The sequence below is a fragment of the Molothrus ater genome, chromosome 1 (genome assembly GCF_012460135.2).
Source record: "Molothrus ater isolate BHLD 08-10-18 breed brown headed cowbird chromosome 1, BPBGC_Mater_1.1, whole genome shotgun sequence".
NCBI lineage: Eukaryota > Metazoa > Chordata > Aves > Passeriformes > Icteridae > Molothrus > Molothrus ater.
This window is the reverse complement of record NC_050478.2, coordinates 20,598,389-20,624,811: the sequence shown is the minus strand read 5'-3', so window position 1 is coordinate 20,624,811 and position 26,423 is coordinate 20,598,389. Positions and strand designations below refer to the sequence as shown.

At 35.2% G+C, this 26,423-nt stretch overlaps 1 protein-coding gene across 3 annotated transcripts in view; it reads left to right on the top strand.

Annotated features, from left to right (window-relative positions):
• Positions 1–11,426: 11,426 nt before the first annotated feature.
• Positions 11,427–26,423, top strand: part of SLC39A12 (solute carrier family 39 member 12) — a 34,675-nt gene continuing 19,678 nt past the window's right edge. For 2 of the 3 annotated variants that reach the window (XM_036403976.2, XM_036403967.2), the window contains exons 1-6: positions 11,427–11,536; positions 12,635–12,987; positions 16,336–16,617; positions 19,161–19,368; positions 21,165–21,367; positions 25,843–26,014. In XM_036403976.2, coding sequence (XP_036259869.1) covers positions 12,718–12,987; positions 16,336–16,617; positions 19,161–19,368; positions 21,165–21,367; positions 25,843–26,014 — 1,135 coding nt within the window. In that variant the 5' untranslated portion in view covers positions 11,427–11,536; positions 12,635–12,717. The remainder of the gene's footprint in view (positions 11,537–12,634; positions 12,988–16,335; positions 16,618–19,160; positions 19,369–21,164; positions 21,368–25,842; positions 26,015–26,423) is intronic. The other variant, XM_054517025.1, reaches the window with a different exon arrangement.

The following is a 26,423-nucleotide window of genomic DNA, read 5'->3' as shown; positions in this document are numbered from 1 at the left end:
GCTGTTTCACTATCTGACAAATAAACACTCTCAATAAATTATTCCAGTATAGCATGCTACTGGTGTGGTAAGAGCACCTGAAAGCAGCCACTACAAAAATGAAGACAATGTTTCACATGAATTACTACTTAGACTGTTTAATTTCTTTTTAGAGTAATGGTGTTTTCAATTGACTTGTCTGTTGAAAATTGACTGTATTGCTAAAAAAGCCAGAAGAAAACAAAACTAGACTGTATCCTGTCTTTATACAGAACTAGCTGAAATCTGAAGGACTATAACGTAAAAGGAAAATTATATCTTTGCAAACAGCTTCAAAGTAAGCAGTTTAACTTAATAGTTTCAATATGGGGACATGATATTTTCTTAAGTGCAACAATGATTCCATTTAGCTTGCCATTTAACAATGACAAGTTAAACATGAGTCAGCAGTGCCCTGGCAGTCAGGAGGGCCAGCCGTGTCCTGGGGTGCATCAGGCACAGCGTCAGGAGTGGCTCACAGAGAATGAGCCCCAAGACACAAAGAAAAAGCTTAGAAACAAGATTTCTTGGGGAATAAAAGATGCATCATTCATGTGCAAATCTGGTGAATTCAAGCAACGTTTATTTGTAGTTTGAATAAATTCCTGTAAAATGCTTAACTAGTCACCAGGTGACTCCATAGAGCTTACTCCCATGTCAGCAGCAAGAGGTAACTCCTTGTAACTTCTCGTTGCAATGCATATACTGTAAGACAGGACTCTTGGAAAGAAAGGTAGGTGTTTTCCTGCCCTCACCTTCACTAGCCATAAACTTTAGTGGCCATCATGCTATACTCATCTACCTCCTCCCCACCTGTGCACAAATTTTTCTTTTGATTTTTTAGAGCCAGGCACCTTGCAGAACATGTGGGAGAGCAGTGAAAACTACTGCAGATTACTGACTTTATGCATTGATACCAATGTTAAGATGACCTACAAAACAGTATGATTCCAGGAGCTGTATTATATTAAAGTGATAAACTAAATCAAATACTTGTTATTAGTACTGGCTTAGAAATACAGGGGGAAAAAGTCTTCTGCTAAAAAGCCCAACATAAGTACATTCAATTTCAGCTATGAGGAGTGTAGCATCCTACTCACATCTTGAGTATTTTTTGAAATGGGAAGCACATGGGGTTTGAATGGATACAAAGGAAAGCAAAATAATTTAGTGATAGAACAACTCTCTTATGAGAGAGAAACTAGAAGAAAAGTACCTAAATCTGGACTGGAAAAAGCTGATGAGAGATATTGGTAATGATCACAAAATCAGGAAGGTTGTGAATAAAATGGATACAGAACTGTTATTGATTGAATTTTATAGTATGCTAAAAATTCACTAAGGAAAAGTTAAGAGGAAATTGACTTTAAAGGGATGAAAGAAAATCTCTTTTACCCATGAGGTAGGGAATTTCAAAAATATTTTAGTACAGGATCTTATGAAGGCAGTGGCAAGATGGATTAGCTAAATGTGTGGAAAATGTTTGAGCATTTATGATAGGCAGCAATCTTGGGTGTGCTCTCTAACAGCCCATTCTGATGACTGCATGTGCTGCATGTGAGGGGAATGAACCCCAGACAGTGTTGGGCTTGCATGAACTGTCTAAATAGCATTTTCTGTTGCTGTAATATAATGCTGAGCAAGGTAAAGCAATGCTTAAGGCCAGTAGAGCTTTTCTTAGCCCTTATGGTCCTCTGCTCTGGCTTATTCCTTTAATAGGAATTTCACTTTCCATCCTTCTCTTCCATGCCTTGGAGCTTGTGCCTATTCCAGTCAAAAAGTAATTTAAAATACTGCAAATACTTATTAAACAGAATAAAAAGGACAAAAGCCACGGACTTTTGTGAGGTTTTCAACAAAACCGTGGATGTTTCAGAAAATGCACAGGAAGAAAAAATCATGCCTCATAATTTGTGAATATGGCTAAATTACTGATGTACCTAAGCTAAGGTTTGTGCTGTAAAAATAAAAATGTTTCATTTTTAGGATATTGTTAAGAATCTGTGTCAATCATCACATAATTGTCTATGCATTTTATTAGCTAAATGCATGAGTAATTGGATGTGTACCCATTTGAGGATGTGTTTTCCAAGCTATGTTATGTCACAATGTGACTGGGCTACCCGGCAGTGCAAGTCACATCTTTGCAGATAATAGGTTTATTATTGTTGGGAGTATGGTATGGAAGAGTAGCACTTTCTTCTGAAATGTACAGATGGATGGATTGATTTAAAAAAAAGAGTAAGAAAGAGAAATGTTGGAACAAACTGTACTGTAGACTGTTCATAGATTGTTCATGTTGGATCTTCTGTTCTTACTGCCTCCTCATTTATAACATTCATTGAGAGATGACATTTAAAAAGACATTAACATTAATGTCATGAATATTGCAGCATGTTTAATTGAGTCAAAATCTCTTGAAGTAAGTCAAAACAAAATTGCAAATATACTTTGCAAAACAAAATTGAGAATATATTTCTTCATTGTATCATATATCATCTTTGATAATAATTTATTTACTTTGACAATTTTGAGTCCTACTGTAAAATTCTAATTCCTCTGCTGCCAAATAAACTTCATTGCAAGTTAGAGAAATAAACAAAAGCAATCTGGCATATGCACTTAAACATCTACCTCTAAAACTAGTCATTCACCAGCTTAATATGAAATGAAGACACGTGGAAACTGTTCCATGCAGCAGAGGGCAGCAGTAGTAAAATGGTGCAGCATGCCTACTTTTATAATCTTTTATACAGTGTAGCACAAGTAGTAAAAAAAACCCCAAAAACCTGCTAAAAGAAAACTGAGTTAATCCTTTATGTCTTCTTGATGATGTTGATGTCAGCATTTATTGTCATTAATAAGAGAAAATTATTTTCATACATAGTTTCTAACTTCTGGGCTTGAATTACTGTGGTTTTCACGTCACAAAAAGATTCCTGAACTTTCTACCCTGTAAAATTTGTATTTTTCTTTGAAAAAAATCATATGAGATCTGTTTCTCAACTAGCAAATGGACTTTTTTTTTTTCCTGAAATCATAAATTGCTTCTTCCACAGATGCATTTTATTAGGGATTGCTTCATTACATTCTAGTGGTCAACATCCTGTTATACTGCCTCACAATCAGTGAATTCTTTTTCATGAATATAAAAATATTGGAAAGCCTTTATAAATTAAACAAGTATCAGATGCAATGAAGATGTTTCTGTACAATGGCTTTGGATCTTTTCTTTGGATTCATTTTTAATAGCATCGTTTATGGTTTTCATAGCATTTCTTTTTGTTTATTTCATGTCTATAGCTGAGTCTTATGTCTGCAGCTTTCCTGCATGAAGGTACTAGTAAAATGCTTTTTCTAGCCCTTGTTTTGCATAAAACTTGCAGGAATCTTGGATATTTTTGCTCTTCTGTCAGATATATTTAGAAGTGGTTAAATTGTTAATAACTTACTGGGGTGAAAGGAGTGAGGGAATTCATACAGGGATAGGGAGGGATTTAACAGGCAAAATGTAGTTAATAGTACAGATGTCTACGGCAAAGAAAATCTCTCAAGGCTCTTTTAGCTGTCAAGGATGTTATAATTACAGAGGCTACAGTGCAATTCCTCTCATCCAAATCTTGGTGTGGAATGGGCCTGACAAACTGCCTCCTAAAATGCCTCAGTCTCCAATGACTGTACAGGGATCCTAGGATGATCCAGATACTTCCATGTACTGCAAATTTAGATAAGACCTCTCTTAACTACACAGGTCTTGTGGGCTGTGGCCTCACTTATTCAGGAGATGACACTGAAAATGAAAAAAAAAAAACCCTCTTTTTTTAAATGAGGGGAGAAAATGAAAATAAAAGAAAGAGAAAAGATAAATAATTAAGACTACACTCAGTTATGAATAATAAAGGTTGCAAAGTGTTTTCTCATTTTAAAAAGCATGGGTGAAAGACAATTAGTGGTTTCCATGCATATGTTAAAAGGCTTTTTGTAGCTATGCTTTTACAGAAAATATTCAGATTAGAGACCAAAGAGTTGCAGGAAGGTTAAGGGAGTCAGCTTTACTGTAAAATTTGTAGATTTTTAAAGAATTGATTTGTTGACAAAAAGCTAGAAATTTGCATTCTGAAAGATTTAATTCAGCTTTATCAATATGTTAAAGAAGAGATAACATGCCAGAGGGAAATGGGGTGGCATCTATTGTTCCCTCTCTCATGCACATGTTTTCCTTTTTCAGTGACAGTAGTCTTTGGCAGGTGTATCTCAGATTTCTTGCTGCAGTAAGAGAGAAAACTGAAGTTAATGCACACACAGAAAAGTGTGAAGTTAGCCAATATACCAGTGTCATTTATTGACTTCAATTGGCAATTTATTTGCAGAAGAGTTCCATGTCCCACAAAAGCAGGGATAGAAACAGTGCAGTGAATCATCACTCAGAAGATGGGGAGGAAACCCAGTACTGGATCTGTCCATCTATCTGAAAGTGCATACAGACTCACACTACCCTTTTTCTTCGCTTTGTCACTGGTTTATGAAGAGACTTAGTTATCTTCCTCTTACATAAAATTTCCTCTGATTCCTCTTTTGAAGGTTGCTGCAGAAAAAAACCCATTTTTAAAAAAAATTAAATTCTGGTAAAAAAATCCCCCAACTCTCCTTGTAGGGAGTTAATTTTGAAAATTACTTCAATGCCCTAATGCTCTGCATACTAATCCACTTAGGCTTTCTTTTTCTAGCTTATGAGTGCCAGCCATTAACTTGTTCTACTTGGCTACTTTGAACCTCACACTGGGTTGCAGATTGTATATTGTTAAATGTAAGAAAGGTTATCCAATTGTTAATAATTACTCACTTTAAATTCATCTGAATAAAATGTGAAAATTAAGATTACACTTTATAATTATGGTTTTTCAAATTCTTGGGGTGGGGGTGTATATTTAAGAAAGGCAGTGGGGAAAGGGTGATTAGAATAAACTTTATTCTTGCATACTTCAAAATCTATTTCCAAGTGTGTGGAAGATGGTGTGGGAACAAGAACCACAGCAAAATCAGAGCTGCAGGAGGCCTAGTTAGTGTCATACTAAACAGGTAAGTTGCTTGTAGCAGACCCTCAGCTCCAGGAAAGTTTCTGTTTTCAGTATTCACAAGCTGCTCTCATTGAGCCCTTCAGTATAAATCCGTAGCACACATGAGAGCTTGCTGGCTGCTAAATCAGAGTACAACCACTTGCTTAGAAAGGGGTTAGCATGGACTGCAGTTCAAGACTACCTGAATTCTTTTTTTTTTTTTCTTTTTTTTTTTTTTGGTAACAGATTTTTTCTTGTCCTTATATGTAGAGAGACATGAGGAGCAAAGGAGAAGATAAATCTTAGTTCTGTACTTTTGGAAGAATTTATTCAGCAGAAGGAAAGGCTTGAAAAATCTTCACAGAGAGAGTATTGGTACCAAATTGTCACTGTGCTGCAGATTGCTGGTTTACTTTTTAAGACGGAACTTACGCTTACTTGTGTGGATTTCTAACTCTTGCTCTTTTTATCTCATTTCAATCAATTTGTTAGCTTTAAGTTGAACTTATCTTTAGCATAATGCTTTGAAGATAGCATTTCAGGATTTTCTAAAATTATAGGTGCCAAAGACCCACCAAAATATATGCAGCCTAATTCAAATTAAAGGCTACAGTAACCAATGGAGGTGGATTGGCCACTGAACTAACAGTTGATACCTACAGCTGCCTACAACAATTCTTTTCTAGGAGCTAGTGATACAAAGAATTCTATGGCCAACACTGAGCAGAATGAGCAGTGTGTCCTTTTATGATAAAAAACCAATTGTTCCTTAATTGGATAGAACAATTCTACAAGGATATATGGTGTGTTTAACTCAAACTGTATTTGCAAAGTTAAAATAATAGTTGATTTTGTATTTTCTTATAGTTTAGAGAAAAGCAAGCATTTACTTTAGAATCCAATGGTTGCATATGTACATTTATTGTGAATAATGGTATTCATTTACTGGTATGGTTATGTAGAGAGAAACAATTATTTTAAAAGTGAAAAAGTTTCTTTCATAAAGTACAAATATTTCTTATCATGAACTTCCTTCTCAGCACTCTTGTTACCAAGCCTTTGAACAATGAATATACCAGGTTATAGGGGAGAGATAGTGGTTTGTCAGTAGTTTTAATAAAGGTAGAAGTAAGGTCACTGTCATACAGTGAAATTTGTATTTGGCTGAATTGTTTTCTATCAATACAGGTTCTTTCATTGTTCTTCCATTCTAGGATTTTCCCTTTTTTTGTCCTTTTCAGCTTTATTGCTTCAGCATCTGTTACTTGAAGCCCATCTAATCAGTCAAATATTCTGTAAACTCTTCTTACTGTTGGTACACTTACACTCTTCCTGAATTTAAGACAAAGAGATGAAAAGAAACTCTCTTCTTTCATTCTGGCTTGTATTCATGCCTAAGAAACTTATATATTTTTCTTTTATTGGGGGGTAGACTAGAAGACCTTGAGAAAGAGTTATCTCTCAGACAACAGGCTTTTGCCTGAAATTACTCTTCTGCATTGTGAGAATTTCTTTAGAACTGAAAACTGAGTCATAGTTTAAAAAAACAAGTGAGTAATCACTTATTTCAATTTCTCTAATAGTAAAAATTATTTATAAATATTTTATGAATATTTATGTAAAGAAAAAAATATGCAGGTGCATAAAGAACATTTGAGTGGTTTTCCAGCAAAAGTTGATGGGTATCAGCAGGAAAGGAAAAAAATCAGTATGCTGGGGTCAGAAGTCAATGGCTAAAAAGATGCAACATACAATATGTGTCAGTTTCCTGCAAGGTGAACAGTATAATTTTCAAAAGGTTGGTTTTCAACTTTGAACTCTACTTTCTTCATTGAAATATTAGTGTTCTATACTGTAATACCACACGATATTTCATTTGGGATATTTAAATTAATAATTCAGTAGTTCATACATCATAGAACTGTAAGTGCTTTGCATCAGGTAACACACTCTTAGTAAGATCAACACAGTTTTTGAGCCCAGTTTCTTTGGAAAACTAAAGGAACAAAAGAAAGAAACAATATACATAAACAGTCTGATAATACTGCAGAACAAAACCATACAATAGGCAGTGAAAAGCTTAGAAATTGATTTCTGCATCTCTTTAGTATAACAGGAGGTGTGATAACTGAAACTGACTTGGTGCTGTACTTTAATGTTCAGATACCTTCATAGAAGTTAGGTTTCTAATGTTCCTAAGAACAATAAATACAAGTACATTTTTTTACCTATGTGTTCCTTAAGTAAAAAATGAGCAACATTATATTCATATTTACAAAACCTCCTTTTTTCATACCCAAGATATTAGTATCTCCTTTTCTAAGTTCTTGATAAGAATTGCTATCACTGAATAGTCTTGATGGTTATACCTACATCCAAATGTATTTTGGTTTTCTTTTTTCTGTTCTGTTTTAAGCACAGCCAGATAGAAAATAGAGAGATTGTGTGAGGGAAGTCTGTAGTCAGATGGAGGCAATTAATCATTTTTAGATCACACTTTCCATATAAATGAACACCTTTGTTTAATTTCAAAACAGTTTTTCATGACAGTAATATTTTAGGACAATAAATGTCACCTTAATTCTGTAAGGTGTTATTTTTCTTAAAAGGTACGAGGATTTGCTGGCCTAGAGTGGATAGTAATCTATAACTTCTTTCATGCTATTCTATGTTAATGTAAATAGATTTCCAGGTTGTCTTGGAAAACTTTCTGCTAACAAGTGAATTTTGTAATCCTGAACTAAAACAAGATTTGTTTCATATATATATATATATATATATATATATATATGCTAACTATACATGTAACTCAGATAATTTCAGTAATACTAATTTATTTTAATTCATTAGCAACCTTAATATATGTGATATTGCTAAGATTGGTATGTGGTCAAAAAAAGCTTAATCGACTATGGTAATTTTAAAGTGCTGACATTTTTTATTACAGCACCCTGGCATTACATTGGCAAAGATACTTTATGTATTGAAATTCTACACAAATTACATGCAAAATGTAGTTCTTTCATATGTCAATATACTGCCTATGGCTGTAATTATACAATGTGCACACATCACATTAATATCATAGAGGAAAGCGGCAGTGCCAGAAGATTCTCTTCTGTTTGCCATAATTGCTGCCATTAGTAAAAAGGAAAAAAATGCATTTGCTTAGTCCATCAAAACAAGTTACACAGTATTGAAGGAATAAGAGTTATATAGCTGCATTACCCAGTATGATGTGAAGTTCAGCAGGGGTCTTGCTACAATTATGCCTACATCCTCTCCCATTCTACTGTAAAAATAAAATAAAGCCACTTGTCATGTTGGTAGGACTTGTGGAAATGCCCTTGTCATCTCAGAGTGAGTCCTTAATAGAGTTTTCCTATTCCTACACAATTTATTCACCAATCATTTGAAAGCCAGTAAATTGCAGAGTGCAGTTATCCATGGCATTTGTGAATGGGCAACTTCCTTTTGTTCCCACAGCAGGTGTGAAGGTGGGAGAAACCAGATAAGCTGCAGTTAGTCTTACTGGTTCACTTAAAATTAAAACTAACTAACTAAACCCCTGAAACTAGAGAGGCCTTGCTGCATGTTCTATGTCTAGTTATGCCATTTCTAAATTGCCTTCATTCCTTTTCACTAAGACCATAAGTTGCTGTTGTATGAGCTTTCTAAATCATAAAAGATTGTATCTGTGGGAGGAAAAAAATTTATATGCAGTTGTCTGGGATCATGAATCTGGTAACGAAATTGAGTTTTGAGAAGTTCACATTTTTGTCACTCTTCTTTTTATCTTATTTCTTCTTTACTTTTTTTTCCTGGGTCATACACCTATGCCTGTCAGGAATTAGTTGCTTTCTTGCAAGTACCCCAGCATGGTAATTGTTCAAACTAATTTTAAAATATTGATTTTTTTTCTGAAAATTCTTGATCTCAGATGTAAGTAAGTGTAAAATGGAATAATATTTTTTTAAAAATTGTTCATTTAGTCAGAAAATTCCTCCTACCTTTGGTTTTGCTATAGAGAGTCTGTTAAAATGTCTGTTGTCATGTTAGAATGCTAATGTACTTCACTCTGTTACCCCAGTTCTCCAGTTCTTCTCAAGGTTTTCTTCCATGCATATTATCATTCTACAGTAAATGGAGAGTCTCTGGCTTATGAGTATTGTTCATGGAGTTTTTTCCACTTTATCAAAATTGTCCAAAAGGCACGCAGTAAAATCTGAGTCAAAATGTTAGTCTCATAACACATGATTGCAATATTAGTGATAGGTGCTTTGGGAGGTTTTAAGATATTAAACTGTATAAATGATATTTTTTTCTGCATATCAGTAAATTTCTAATGGGCATCTAACTAGACAGCTCTGCAATTGTTGTGGTCCCATTTGATCAGTTGGCACAGCTTTGGGATGGGTGAGTAGTGGGGGAATAATGCTGCTGCAGAAGGGTTTGGACAAAAGACTTAGCAACTGATGCCAGCAATTACTTCAGAAGAAGTAATCCAAGTGCTGTGTAGACATAATAGTTCTTTAAGGACAGTGGCATGACTAGGAAAACACAGTGTCAAGGGTAAAAGCAGAGGGTGAGCTTGAGTCACTGTCAGTGATTTTGCCACCACTGAGAAGCTCATTTCCAAGCCAGGAGAGGTTTGCAACACTTAGTCATAAAAAGAGACGTGAATTCCCCTTTGAGATCAGCCACTGTAGCCTGTACCAATTATTTTCTGTTGTTTTGTAATGTACTGAATGTTTTGGGTTTTTTACCATTGCTCTGTAATATAAATATTAAAGTAAATTGTAGCCAGCATTATCATGCAAATCTCTTAGAAGGTTTCAATAGTTATGAATCATCAAATGTGTTTTTAAATGTTAGCTTTTCTCAATAAACTGAAACAACTCACTCTCTGTTTGTACACTTTAATTAGATGGAATGAATTCTTAGTTTCAGTTTGTAATTATACACAAAACATCAAATTATATACAGATAATCCTATTCTATGTTTGTTTGGAGATTAAGCAATCCCCAGAATTAAATGCTGGAAGCTATGCCCCCATTATCTGAGGAATTATTTTTATTAGTGGAACAAATCTGGACATGGTTTTGGCTTTGTTTGACAGAATAAATTATATGAAAGCCAGAGGAAATGCATATTATCATGTGTTCTGCTTTTCAGTCATTCTTATAATAATATTTATGTGAAAAATTTCTGTAATTTTTTTTATAAAGTGGTATATTTAGAAATGTTGGTTTGATAAACATATTTGGTAGTTTATGAAATAAAATAAAAGAATATTTAAAAGTAGGACTGATTTTTAAAATACTCATCATCACACAAGAATCTGTACATGTAATTGTACTTTGTGTTTTTGAGAACATTTGTTTACATTTTGTATTTCCCTCAAGCTGGCGTTGTCAGTTGAATTCTTTTATAGTCAGTATCAATTGTCAGTTCTCAGTCTTGCTAAAACAAGGCTGTTCCCTTTGAGCTTACCACCTTGTAGGAGACATTACAGACATTTTAGAAGCCTGGATATTTTGTTAATCTAGCTTTAAAGAGAATTATGATGTTTCTATAACTACAGGCTTACTGCTTCACAGGGTTTGTTGAGCCAGCTGAGATGGTAGTCCTCCATAGCAGCACGGCAGGTTTGGAAGGTGGGAGATGATATGACTGGTGTGCTGGTCTCTGTAGAAATCTGTCAGTTGTGACAGTTTTCACTAATTTCCACTGCAGTAATATTGTAATAGTGTGGTGATGTAAATGTCAACTTCATAACAGTGTCCCTCTGGATAATCTGAGTGGGTGGACGACAATTTTTTCACCATAGGCTGAGCTATCCCTATGGAGCTTTGTCAGTTGGTGGAAATGTGACACAGGATAAGTGGGGATGAAAGAGGCTGTTTTCTATGGGCAGTGTTTTACAAAGAGAAAATATCATTTTTCTATGGATGTGCTTGAAAAGATTTCTATTTCTATTGTGCTCTCATATTTTTAAAATTAGTAATATTTTATTGAAAAAAACAAAATTAAGGTTTGTTGTAGCATTGATCAAATAATTTAGTAACACAGGGAACAGTTATGAGTGCTTGCATATATTATCCATCATAAAGAAATACATTCTCTAGTAGATTTTATACATCTTATACTTCTAAAATAGACTCTTTACATAAAAAGATAACTACTAGAAAATGCGAAATAAATTCAATAATGCAATGCTTAGAACTTGGAAGTACAAGAAGAACATGTACTAATTCCTATCCACCTCCATTGTTACCTTAAGGGCAGCTCTCTCCATAGCAACTGAAAACTTTTCAAGGCAGCAATAAACTAATCCTCTCCAGCTTCCAGAGCACCATCAAGGAATTTTAAAAACATTGGACTTCCAGCAGCTAAATACTTCTGAGGATTCAGAAGGCCACAAAGCTAGATACTCGAGCATTCTTTTTCCCTTCAGAAGGTAAGAATATAACATTTAGAAATAAATACTCATAATATCCTCATAACAATGATACATATTCCTAACACTAAATGTATCTAAACACCAAAAGATTTCCTAATATCTAAAGACATACTAACTTTTTTTGGACTAAATGCCCATTTGAATTCAGCAGTTCTTTTTCAATTTTAAGTACTTTGTTAGCAAAGTTTCCTTTAAAATAAGATGTGTATTATATTGCAGTTCAAAGGATATGAATTTATATGTGGCTGTTAAACACGTACTTTACTATCTGAATATGTATGTCACTGTCAGCATCTGCCCATCAATAAAATCAAAACCTCTGAGGAAAACAGAAGTAAAACTATTTTCTATTTCTTGTGCTTTGATATCGAGATAGATTACTGTGAAAGCGGAAGGAGTGGTTTATTAGGAAGGATTGTGAAGAAGAGAGATTTATAGTACAAAATATCTTTTGCACCTAAAGTTAACAAGTTAAGCTTGTTTGTCTTGTGTATGTGCTGAGTTCTTTGAGTGAAATTATAACCTCAGCTTTGTAATTCTTCTGTCTGAGCAGCGATCACTAATTTTTAAGTACATCCTGTTCCTTCTTTCTTTGTGAAGTATAGCTGGAGTTTAGTGATGTTGGTAAAGTGTTTTGACAATATAACCTGCTTTATATTATTGCTATGTAACGTAATTACTACACATTCATAATAGTATTAGACTAGCAATATTTATTTACAGCTATTTTTGTTAGTAAAAACCTGTTTTCATGATGAAATGAAAGCAAAAGCCATGGTATTTTTCTATTCTTACTGAAAAGAATTAGTAGAGAATGTAATAACATAACACTGAAATGAAAGCCATAGACTTAATTTTTAAGAAGAGGGAAGGGCACTTTGAGACAACCTCTTATTGGTAATTCTAAAGAAGTTTTGAGGCCATAGTTGTCTTAGTTTCCTGCTGTTCTGTGCTGTAAAGTCCTTACAGGCTCCCTGTTGTTCAAAAACAGCTTGTCACTGCAAATCAGCTTAGCCGACCAATTAATAAATCCTTTCGAACATATTGCATTCGCACTAATTAAAGGGTTGGGTTTTTTTCCCCTTTACCATTCAGATTCTTCAGGTTTCCAGTTTAAGCTGTGCAGCGCAAACAACAATCCAACATTCAGTGCAGATCACGCACTGCAGGAAGAGGAGATGTGTTTTCTGACCAAGCATGCAGCTCTTGGGGTGGTATGTTCTGCTTTCATATTCAGCGTGCTCATTGCTGAAGGACAGCCTGGGGAAGAGCATGGGCAGGATGGCAGCAATCCTCCCAGCAAAGGCTCTCTGGTGGAAGTTTTACGCATTCTTTCAGCTGAAAACACTGAGCTCCACATGAACCACTCACGAGAACTGGTCAAAATGTTACTGGAGAGAGCTGAATGCCCACAGCGGATTTATGGCATGCAAGAGGATTGTAATCTGGTTAGTGCTTCAATTAATGAGGGATATCTTAACAGGATCATCAGTGAGTTCTAACATTTGTTTGAGTGATACCATCCTGAATATGATATCTAAACATGTAAAAAACTTCTTGCTGCAGCAAAAAAATTTGTCCCTGCTTTGTTTCATTTTGAATTACTATTATTTACGGTTTGAGCTCATGAAGAGATATTCCAAACATGACAGGCAGTCCTTTTAAAGTTCCCAAGTGTTTGTTTTCCAGCAAAAATTTTTCTGCTGATACCTGGTGTTACAATAAAAGCATGAACTTGAATTTGAGGCACAGGATTTCCATCATGGAAAGACATAGGTAAACACTGGGGACAAGTTCTGCCACTTTTTTTGTTGTCGTTCTGGATTTTACTTCATAAAAATAAAATCCAGACAGGGTTGTCTGAGATTTATGTGCTACTTCACTGAAATATTCAAGATTAAGGGGAGGGTTTGGTAAGCAGTTCAGGTCAAGGAAAATGAAAGGCAGAACAATGAATGTACAAATCCAAATTGAAACTGGAAGTCCAGGGTACAGTTGCACAGAGGGATTGGTTGTCTACTTGAGAATATTTTCAGAACTCAGTCCTGATTCAATGAAGAAAGGACAGGGACAGTGTTACTGAGCAACTTGGCTAAAAGGGACGACAAAGGGCTTGGTCAGCCTTGGCTTTCATTACTCTGGCTCTGGCACTCTTCAGTGACCTACATACAGCAGTGTCACTTTATCCCACACTTACGAAGATGGTCTGAAAGGTGAATGTTTTTACATAAATGTACATAAGGTGCCGGTTTCAGCAATCTGCCAAGGCAATGAAGTGGGAATCTTTTTATCCTGTGCAGTAGACAGCTGCTCACTTTATTGACCCTTTCTAAAAATGTTCCAATTTTTCATATGAACCCAAATGTAAAATTTCATACATAAATATTGTAGGTGCCAGTCATTACCTAAATGGATAATTTTTTATGAAGGAGATTATTCACACATGGGCAATGAATATGCATCAGATACATGCCCAGATTGAAAATTAACGTATTAAACATGGCTATATAGTCCCCCCAAACTACACAAAACAGGGGACTAAGTTTTTGGTTGCCCTTTTGTTTTTCTTCTCTAGTGGCATGGTTTTTTCTTGTATTTGTGATGTATTGCTGGTGTTCTTGGATGGACAAAATCTAAGGGAAACTTAGCTGGGGCTTACTTGTCAGTACTGCTGCTCTGTTCAGGCTTCATCTTGGAAATTTTCTATAGGAAGACTTTGAGGACATTCACCATTTTCAGTATTTCTCAGTGTCATCTGAGTCAGAAACCCTGCACGCATCCTGCACTGTCAGTGTTTCTGTGCCAGCACCAGAGGCACGTGGTTTTCTGTAGGAAATCCTTGAGAGAGACATGGCATTTTCAGTCACATGGTGCCCACTTGGTACTGTGCTGAAATCTTCCATGATGATTTAACAAGATTTGGTAAACCAAGATAGCAAAAACTGTGCAAGAAGCACTACCCTTCAAGTTCAAATTTTGAAACAGAATGTCCCACCTTATATTTTCTTCCTCATACTTGTTGGGAATTGCTAATTCATTTCAGATTCAATTTCTCTTCTAAATCCAGGACTGCTTTATACAACATGACTTTGTTTTCAATTTTTTTTAATTTTTATTTTTATGATATCTCTAATGGGCATTTAAAAGAAGTGAAGTTTAATCCTTTCTTTTGACCCTCTTCTGGTTTCTTGTTATGTAGTGGCCCTAAGACTCTTTGGGCAGGGGCTGGCAGCTGTTGGATGGCATCTGACATTTCTTTATCTCCTAAGCAAACAGAAGTCATATATTTCTTGCATTGGTAAACAAGTCGTTTTGTTTTTTTTTAACCTCTGGCCACTTAAAGAAAAGAAACTCAGACTTCAGTGCCAAAGTTCTGGGCTTCTTTTTTGTTTAGCTTTTCTAAATCAAGGACAGATGGTTATTCCTGTAAAAATATTAGTAGCAGCAAAAAAAAACCTAAACTAAAACACAAATGAAAAACCCAACCTAATGACTAACCACTTTATATTCTCTTAATTTCACTTCAAGGGTCACTCACCATGGGCTACCCATATACTATGCAGTAACTGCATCTTTTACAATGCATCTGCTTCCTTTTGATTGGGAATTTTCTTTTCAGTCATCTTCCCTGCAAGAGCAAACAATGGACTCACTGATTGCAATTTATCCTCAGTGGATTTTAAAATCTTACAGAAATCTTTGAAAATCTTCCACTTCATGCCATATGTTTATTGTATTACTACTGAATGTACATAAATGCTGGTTGACTGACTTGAGGTCTTTGGGACCGAAAGGAGAATAGACTCCTCCTAGTCAAAAGAGTAGTTCTCAGAGATTGCATTAGGAAAAGTTACAGACTTTAATAAGCAATGAAGGCAGGAGAGGACACAGTGAACCATACTGTAATCTAGCTTATTTATGTATATAAATAGTTAATTTGGCTATTAATGCTTACAATTTTACACTTATTAAAAATCTGTGCTCAGATGTAAAGCCTGCACAGGGTGAATATGTAATTTCAGTCCCTCTTGAAATGCATTTGAAGGACTAAATGGGGTTGAGACCTTATGCTGGCTCTCTGCACTGGATCTCATTGTTGCAGTTAACAGAATTCATTGAGATACATAAAAATAGCTGTGTGATTACAGGCTCAATTATGTCTCTCAGCAGTGCATTGAATATGGTATAACTTCTGTTTACATAGCCTCAATTAACTACAGTTCAGCAACTGTTTTTATCTTATCATGTAAACACATATAGAATGCACAGATGAATATATGAATAGGCCTAGCTCTTATCTAATATATTTTTAACCAGAAGTATAATCTGCTGAAGCCAGTGGAAGGTTTTCACTCTCTACAATGATTGATCAGAATTATTCCTAATTGTAGGGAGTCTCACATTACTAAATCATAGAATTACGGGATAGAATCATAGAATGGTTTGACTTTGAAGGGACCTCAAAGATCACGTAGTTCTGTACCCCCTACCATGAGCAGGGCCACCTCCCAATAGACCAGGTTGCTCAAAGTGCCATTTCTAGGACACTTGACTTTCCTTAAAAATAAAATGAGCTCTGGAAAAAAACCCCATGGTGTGCTCTTGCAGCCATAGAACTCTGAAGAATTACCTACACCCTCCTCCTGCCATTCCGTCAGCCTGCATTTGCGAAGTTTTGGGTTCAATCCCTTAAATATAAAACTTGTTTTCTCCTGTTGTCCTTCCTATCTGTATTTGCAGATGCCTGGAAGGGTGTCACTTTAGTTGAATTGCCATTTATTTTTATTTCTTCACAGTGCCTTGAACCAGATGCTTTGTTACTGATAGCTGGAGGAGATTTAGAAGATCATCTCAGTGAAGAAGTATTTGAGAGAATTTCTCTTATTCTTCTCTACTACATTCTTCATCGTAGAGATATTTGTTCTTCAGAATTCAGTTTGAATGATAAGGATTACAAATTTTACCTACAGAGTATGCTTAGTTTAAGACATGATGAAGACTGTTATTATTTTTCACGGAATGAAACAGAAGATATTTTAGCTGCAGTAAGGCAACATTTTAAAACTTCTGAAAACCAGGTAAAGAAAACATATGTAAAAATAACTTCAACTTTATTACAGGTATAATACTATTATGCTAGTACAGAGACTATACCAGTACCACAGTCCTCCAGAAGACTGGTAGGTGGAAGTGTCCAAGCACAGGCTGAACACTGGGATTGTGTTGGCTGTGCTGCTTAATGCTTTTCTTTGAGTTGTTTCTGGCATGTGCCACTTCCACAGGGTCTGCCATGAAGTGGTTGGTGAAATACTACACTTTAGGGACCATTCCTAATGAGTAATTTAGATGCAGTTGCTCTGCTTAGGGCAGATGGAAAAGAGCACAGCTGTGTAGATGCAATATCTTGCACTTGGCTCCAAGTACAGAAAATACTTACTCATTTCTGATATTGCTTAGCATAGATACACTACCAGTAGTGATCTGTGAGATCTATTTGAGATAGATCTATTTATAAGGATCTATTTGAGATCCTTATCTCAAATAGGATCCATAAAATAATAGAATAATATTATAGAGTTCAAAGTTGAATTATTTCAATGGTATAAAGTAGAACGGATCCATTACTGGCTGGTATAGGAGAAATAATGAATTCTTTTCCTGTGATGAAATCCCTGCCAGGTTCTACACTTCCATGTCTATCCAAAGCTGGATGGAATGAGGAATCTGTCCGAAGATATGATGGCTTCCTTCAGTAGAAATACATTTGTGACTAATTATCTACCAGCATGGATATGCATTGTAGAAAGATTGTTAAAGATAAGCTTAAATTTAAAGTTGAAAAAAAAAAGCATAATGAGGATTTTCAGCTAAGATCATAATTTCTAAGTCAGGGAACATGCTTAAGTTTTCTCACTGCTGTTTAGAATTCCTTATTTCAAATAGGATCTATAAAATAATAGAATAATATTCTGGAGTTCAAAGTCAAAGAAGAAACTTTTCCTTGTAATGGGCAATAAAACAGGTTTTAGCCAGACTAGATAACTCCTAAAGTACAGGTTGACCTCCTGTTTGCAGATCCTTAGATCTGTTCAATGTATTGAGTTAAATTGGTTTATACAAAGGTTAAATTTTCATTTCATTAGATTTCAATTTACAGCATGCTGTAGTAAGGTTTTCTGCACAAACAGAAGATGGGTAGGAGACCTGGCTGTGTCCAGAATGTTGAAGGCCTCCAGTTCCTCTCTCTGTCTTCTTTGTGTGGTCATTTCCTACCATAAATTATTCATTAACCAGTGCTTTTGGTTCTGAGTCTTGGTGAACGTGCCGATTTCCAAGGACTCCAATGGTATCTGAGCAACTGTAAAGAGGCATTGGTGGGTATTTGAAATGTCAAGATAGAATAACAGCCCGTAAAATGCTTTACTGAGGGTTCTGTTTGTTTATGCTGGCAGTATAATCAGTTGTCAAGCCTGTCCAGTAACTGAGACTTCATTCACTGACTTGAGGGAAAAGAGGTTTCTTTTATGAAAGGTACACAAAACATAATAGCATAATACTTGGAATCACAACACTTGAGTTGTGGAAAAGGGCCAGTAGTGCAGGGTAGTCATAGAAGAAAAGCATTTCTAGTGGCTCTTTATGTGTGTTGGTTCCACAGAAAATATTCTCTTCTTTAGTCATAGCACCTAATGTCTTGTTTGAATTGAGAGATTAAGTTTTGGGTCGTGAAAATTTTAACATATAGTGAATGAGCAGGAAAAGAAATGGCAGCCTCCTCTCTGAAGTGTTTATGGTCTACATAAGGAGAGATGAGTATGTATGAAATAAATTACTACTGTACTGGCTCATCTAGCTGACTTTTTAATTTTGCTAATATGAGTTAGAAAAAAATTAAATTAATTTTTTTTTTATCTTTGCTGATGTTTCTTTCAAATCCAACCATTTGCAGTGAAAATAAACAAGAAAGGAAAAAAGGGAAGAAAATATGAAAGGGGGGATAAATTTCCAGGCAACTGAGAGAGTTTGAAGACCTCCACACACGTGGTTGTATACTACTGACTACTGTTTTTATTTGGTCACCCAGCAGGAAAGTCACCCTTTATCAGCAAAATTATATATTTCCATGTTGTCCCCAGATAACTAATCCATAAAAACTATTGATTCCATTGAATAGGTCAGGAACTAAAACATTTAAAGAATTCTTTCTGAAATTTGAGATGAGAGTTATAGTCTGTATTATTTGAGCCAATTTCTTGTGCCTTAACAAAAATTCATCCCCTTTCTTCCACTTTCTAGAAGTAGATGTAGATGTAATTGAGGAGGTCACTTGGAACAATAGAAACAGCAGGAAAATAACACTAAGCAAAAATAACCTTAATGAGGAACTATACTTTTCCCCCATTAGACACTGAGTAAATGTTCAAGATTTTTAATTCTATGCCTGTTCTCCTGAAAATGACCTTTGATTAGCTGTCCTGCTGGCAATTACAGCTTACATCTTAGCATTTTTTCTACTCTGGCTGTCTATGAAATTGCTCTCCACAGTTTCTCCTCCTCTCACTTTGATTATTTAAATGGAGGTTAGCAGGACTGTCTTCATGCTGTTTTCTCCTGATTTCAGTGTGTTGATGTGAGCACTCTGGAGAAAAATGCTGATATAATGGACAGAGATGGTGCTGATGAAAACACTCTTCCACGCCTGGCTGCTTTAATCCTTACTCTGGCTCTCCAAGGAGTCTGTATGGGGAAAGCAACTTTGCCTTCCCCAGAATTCTTTATAAAATATATTTTCAATTCTCTAAATAGTACCACTGAGCTCCAAGTGACAGGTAAGCTGGAGTATGCAAGGTTAATTTTCTTCAAGAAAATTTATTGCTGGACTCATCAGAAAAACTACTTAACCATAAATAAATAGAAGTATAGGAGTGCTCTAACTGGTCCAAAAATAACAAAACAAAAAACCCAAAACAAAACAAATGCCAAGCTCTCAGCAGCAGCAGCAGCTATTAATTTCTGTAAAAAGTTGTGCCTTGGCAGTTTAAGAAGCTACACCATCAATTCAGAGGCCTGGTATGGATTTAGAAGGCTTTTATAAGACATGAACTTTTCCTTTTTTTGTGGCAACTGCTAACAGCAACAGTTTACAAGCTTTTCAGAGCACTTTTTAAAAGTTACATTAAGTATGGGTTAAAACAGATTAAAAAATTGAATTGAGCATAGGTAAAGACATTTTTAACATTCATAGGTTACAAAAAGGTACATTGAATCACAGAAATAAATACTAAAAAAATAATAATCCTTAGCCCCAAACTGAGGCTTATATATTGTATTTACAAACACTGATTTGGCAGCAAAGCCCTTCCTTTAAAATAGCCCATCCAGGTCTTGTAAAATAATTCTCACAAGAATGGATGGAGCCATCTCAGCACAGTGCTACTAAATAGGTATATATGGTGAAATCTGGGCCCCAGTGAAGATAACAGCAGGCCTGTATGCTTGGTGGATTTAGGATGTCATTCAGAAAAACAAAAAATATTCTTAACCAGTTTGTTACAGAGTAAGTTTATTTCAAGTCTAAGGTCATTATACTGTCCCTTTAAATTTATTTAAATTCTTAATAGTAACTTCAGGAAGGAGTAAGAATTTGGAAGCATAGAAAAAGAAAATTAGATTTTACTACATTTAGAAAACAAATATACCTGCAAATATAGCTCCATTCAGATCTGTTTGTTTAAGTAGCCAAAAGAAAGTAGTGAAATATCTTATCAGAAACCTTTTTGTGAGATTTACCATTAAGACTACACTGTTGGCATTTTCTGAGTAACAAGATTTAAAAAATAAAGGATTATCATGTGGAAACATTCCCAATAATCTAAATTTCTTTAAAATGAATTTGTGGACCACTTTTTAATAGACAAATTAAAGTTTACAGGAATTATCACTATGGCTTCATTTGAAAGTGCAGGGGTGAAGGAAGGTGATAAGGAAGATAGGATAGAGCGCCTGCACCTCAAGTAACTGGGCATTCCATCAGCAGAAGCACCCACTGCACCCCAGCTGTGTCATGAGGTACATCTGTGCATGATCTCAGATTTGGATTAGGGATCCTGATTCTCTCTTTCCTGTTTCAGTAATGTAAGCAGGCATGCTTCCCAGTTAACCAAAGGAGAGAAAAAATTCACTGTCCTGTGGTGTGCTTCTGAAGGACAGCACAGCATCCTGAAAATTGATTTCAGGACACCCTATGGAGGATGTTTCCTGATCCAAATACCTGGCTGTGGCAATTTCGTGTGGAGTTCCATTTACACAGGAAAATTTTAAGAACAGTGAAGTTATTTAACAATTACTAGATAACTTTGTCAGAGATGCTGATTAGATGAATTGCCTGCAGTCATATCTGAGTGCAATATGTAAGAGGGAAAGGCTGAGGATCTGGGTGTCTGGAACTTCTAGAGTTGTTAAGCAGAAATTGCCTCCAGTACCAAACTGAGAAAAGAGTATTAAAATGAGGAATTGAATCAATGTTGTAACAAGTGAAAAGAAAAAAAAATTATCGTTTAAATATTTTGTCTTTTAATTGTGCATTTTCCTATGGTAACATATCTGTTCTCTAATTAATTACTAGAACTAGAACAACTACTCAATGTGCTTAGAGTCAAAAAGACCTGCACTGTAAATGGACAATTTCACAGTCACAAAAGAAGGCGTTACAGTTTGGCAATCAGAGATTTTGGAAGAAGAAATACTCCAGTCAAAGGAAACTATACAAAGGGAGACTATCTGAAAGGCTACTTTGAAGATCATGAAAGGAGCACAGACTGGGACCAGGTTCATTTATTTTTATAATGTTTTATAATGTTTTTATAATGTTGGTGACAGAATTTCACTGAAAGAAGTTTAAATTGATTTGCAAACCATGCAATATACCTGAAGTAAAATGTATTTATTTCAAAAAGGCATGTAGATAAGGATGAAAATATATATATTTATATAGCTATATTTGTTTAAATATTAATTGGGAAAAAAACTTTGTGGATGTTGAATGTGCAATTAAAGAAAATGGGAGGGGCTAACAATGGTTAGTGCTACCTGGAATCAGGTGTTTATTCAAGACTCAGAGGAGTGGATTAACATGGCTTTGATGTTTTCTTACAGTTATTAGAGATTTCGTGTGGTTTTATGTCACAGAGTTTCTAGGACGCATTAAGTGACCTAGTAGAAAGAGGGATTGTTTTGCACTAAGGAAAACAAATTCAATCAAAGTTTCTCTGTAAGTTGCTTTTGAAAGCTTTCTGTAAATTGAAGATTGGACATTTCCAAACTCTTTTTGTAGCCATTTATGGAATCCAGAAGTCTTCTTAAGAAAGTGTAAAGGCTGTAAAACAGAGCTTCATTTACTCCAAAGTATCCTCTTGAGAACTTTGAAGGACACTGGCTTATTGCAGATGATCTTACCCTAAGAATTTGAAAATAAATAAATTTTGTTTATGGCAATGATCGAGATAGTAACTGACTTCCATCCTTTAGACTGGGTATCATTCCATAGACAAAAAAGGAGACTTCAAAGAATATGATTGGTATATATTTTGATGTATACATTTGAAATATATTCATCAAAGAACACTTTTCTATTATTTTCAACCCTTTACCATTTATATTAACTCAGTGGCAATGTCTCTTCTCAATTTAGGAGAACTGAGTGATGTGCAATTGACTTTTTCTGTGTGCTCATTTTATGATGGGGAGCTGAGACAAATTTCATCTGGTTAAATGCTATTCTGATAGATATTTATCTCTGTAATTATATTGCGTTTGAAATGCATACTCTATCAATAAGTTTATTTCTTTGCAGCTGACCACAAAAAAGGATCATGCTGATCAGCATGATGAGGCTTTTAATGGGGTCTCAAAATAATCTTAAACTAAGGTCATTTTAAATGTGTTTCATATGAATTTTCAATTATGAAGGACAGAAATCAGTAGTGATTCTATCTGTAAAAGAAGTAAAATTCTCCAGCAATTGAAGTATTTTTAAAGCTCAGGTTTTTTGAGTTCTTGAACTTCTAAGACTGACTGTAACTCAAAGGATAAGTGTGCAGGGGCATTATCTGAGTCTTAGGAGTCAACTGTTCTGTATACATAAAAATCACAAAGAAACATCTGGACAGAAGATAATTTCTCTTCTGTATTAATTCCTAGTTTCTAAGGGTTTTTTTTTTCCATTTATGTTCTTTTTAGCTATGCCTATTTTCCTTTACATACTCCATTAGAACACTTCATGTTTCACTGTAGTGTTGCTAATTTTTTCTCCTGATAGGTTTTCTGCACCTATGATAGCCATTGTGCTTAATTAGTAGCCGATTCTGCTACATACAGGACATTGACTTGTCTATGGCTTGTGTTTGCTAACTGCTTTAAGATCTGTAATTTAATTTTTATATAGGAATAATTATTTGAAACATTACCACAAAAAAGGGTCACTCCTTTGTTTTGAAGTCATTATTGTCTCTACAATTACAAATGTCTATAAAAAAAGTAAATGGTAAGTAATCTAATATGATAAATAATCTTACATTCCGTTAAACTATGTCACATCTATGTATTCATTTATTCTTCCTCATTAAACAAACATGGATTTTGGAAACCCAAATCATCCATCCATCCATCCATCCATCCATCCATCCATCCATCCATCCATCCATCCATCCATCCATCCAATTTTTCACATGAAAATATGCAAAATCAATGTGCTAATTTCTTTGTTATCATCCTCCAGGATGATACACAAATAGTTGCTTTTCTAATGGAGACAGTTCTCTGCCTCCTTATGTTCAAAGCTTCAAAGGCTGGGGCTTGCAACTAGAAAATATGCAGGTCCTCATGCCCCACATCTTACAAGAATATTTTATTAAATAGACCTGAACACTATTTTTATGTAGGGGTGGACAATTTATTTTTACAATTGATATTTTGCTTTTCATTGAAAATTTGTGGTAATAAATTCTCATCAAAAATTCTTGATAATAAATTCACATTAAAATTTAGGTTTGCAGTAATCCTGGACCTCATCTTGTCTATTGTACTTTTCAAAAAAGTGCTAATTTCAAAGTCAGATCAGATTTCACAGAGCCATGTATAGTTGAATTCTGAATGTCTCCAAAAACAGTGTATAGTCTTTGAGAAACCTGTACCAGTGCTTTATTGCCTTCATCTTTATGGTCTTATTTATTATAGCATATTGGAGTTTTTTATTGCTGCAACTAATACCTTTGACCTCTCATTCTTTTGCTGTATGCCGCTGAAAAGATTCTGGTTATCTCTTCCCTCTAATCACCTTAGACAGTTGAAGATGCCCAACAACCCTCCTGTTCCCAAACTGAGCAAACCCAGGTCCCTCAGCCTCTCCTGGCACATCATGTGCTGCAGTTCCCTAGCCATCTTGGTGGCCCTCCATGGACTTCCCTCAATTTGCCAGTGTCTTGCACTGCTGGTTATTAGCTGGACATAGTCCAGATGTGGACCCCCATGTCCTGAGTTGTGGGCAATATTCTTTCTCCAGTACCTGCTGGTTCTGCTCGTGCTAGTGCAGCCACTGTGCAGCTAGTTGTCACTGCCGCAAAGGCACACTGGTGGCTCATGTTCAAGTTTCCTGTCAGGAGCCACCCCAAGGGCTTTTGCTGGAAACCTGCCTTCCTTCTGGCCAGTTTTCCTTAGCCTCCATTGACACATGCAGCTATTCTGTGTGGAGCACAATAAGTTTGTCTTGGCTGATCTTCACCAAGGTCTGGTCAGCCCATTTTTTGTCTTGTCAGGTCCCTCTAAATAGCAGCCACACAAAGCAGCATACTGACTATTGGTCCCAGTTGAGTTTCACCTGTGAATGCCATCTGGTGCACTCTGTTCCATCACTCAGGCTGTTGGTGAAGGTATTAAATAATATAATCCCTGCTCTGACTGATCAGCTAGGCTGCTCATAACCAGCAAAAATCCTAGTCTTCCAACTTGATACCAGATGTCAGTGCTCCCCAGTTCTAGAGTCAATATCACTGCCTAGAACAGGCAAAATTAAGGTCTCTTACAATATGGTAGCTCCTGAATTGTCTTCATGCTCTCTGTAGGCCTGAGGCAGAACACGCTCAGTCCAGGTGGCAAGATCACTTGTTATGCTGAAGACTTGAATGTGGTTTTCAGAAAAAACATATCAGTGCTCAATTAATTCATTTTCTAAGTGAACCATGAGGCATATTTTATTTCACTAATGGATGAGCAATAGCAGGAATGTGTTGGGTTTTAACTGGGTTATTTAAAGGTAATTATACTTAACTTCAAAAGAAGCTTAGGCTTCAGTAATAAGAGAAAGAATATTTAGGAATCCCTTGAGTCTCAGTTGCAGACCAATTTAAATGAAAGAAAATATTTGGTTTTAATTATTGAATCACAGCTCATCAGATGAGATTAAGAAATTAAGATTATTAATAAGATTACATATTTGTTAAGTAAGATAACATATTTGATCTGGAGTTCTGTCTGAAAGTGTTTACAGAATTTTCCACTAGAATTTTTCTTGTGTTAACTGGTCATGTTGTTACTAGAAGTTTCATCCTGGAGAGGAAAACACAATTCTTCATGACAATTTTTGAAATATAAATGCTTCCATGAAAAATTGCTTCTTTTGACAAAGAGATGCTCCAAGCAAGAACAAAAATGTATTTGGAATTCTGAAGTACCTGTAATAATACAATTATTAAGCAATCTTTAGACCAATATTAGACTATGTAACATCTAGTTTGCTGACATGCACTCATTTAATGAATTTAAAAAGCTAACTTATTTCCATATCTTACAGAAGAACCAGTACAAGGATGAATTTCAGTATTGCTTTGATGTGGGCAGTATCTTATATAAATAGCACTATTACTGCAAATAATGTAGTTTCACAAGAGTAGCTAAGAATATGGTTCATATTAGCATTAAAATATTTTTCTTGGAACATATGACAATAAAATGTTGAGAGATATTACTTGGAAGATCTTAATGACACTAAGTGGCTTCAATAGAAAATGAGCTGGTTTATCCCAAGGATTCTGGTCTTTCTGAAATATAGTAGTATCAAGTTTACACAGAAAAAAAAGTGAAGTAATTGAAGTAATTAAACTAATTTAAGCAAGAAAGAGTATAGATATATAGCAGGCTTCTTCTATGGCTGGAGTGCCCTGTGTTCTTCTAAGATTTTGTATTTAACCTCAAAATTAAATGCAGTTATATGCAACATGTTTAGTAACTGTATATACTTTTCTACAAAGGTTTGTTTCTCTGCCAATGAACTTGTGAAGATATTTTTGAAAAACAGTTCTTCCTCCATTTCTAAGGACCACTTCAAGCAAATCAGTCCAGCTATCATTCAACAGCTTTTAAGTTGTTCATGTCAGCTTCCTGATTTCAAACAGACAAAGCTTGCACCAACAACTATGGAAAGTAAGTTATGTTCTTATTAATAATTTTTTATTTAAACTCAGATAAAGAGGTGCAAGGACTTCTGGAGACTTTTCATTCATTAATAATCCAAAACATGGGATTTATGCCATCTGTAATTTATGCATTCTTTCATTTCATGTCGTACATGTCAGATAATAGTATTATATTGAGAAGTGAGGGGATTCAATGGTCTAAATTTTATAGTATTTGGAATTCTATTTCCACATGTAAGGTTTTAAGCTTTATTTTCTTCATTTGTTAGAGGACTGCTTGATATTGCCAGCAGGTAGGCAATAACAGGTCCTTATCTATGGATTGCTGGGCAGTAAGGGCTTATATTGTGAAATTTGCATCAGATTTCTCTTGTAATCATTGCATTGCTCTTACATAAAGTTTCAAGGTTACATTA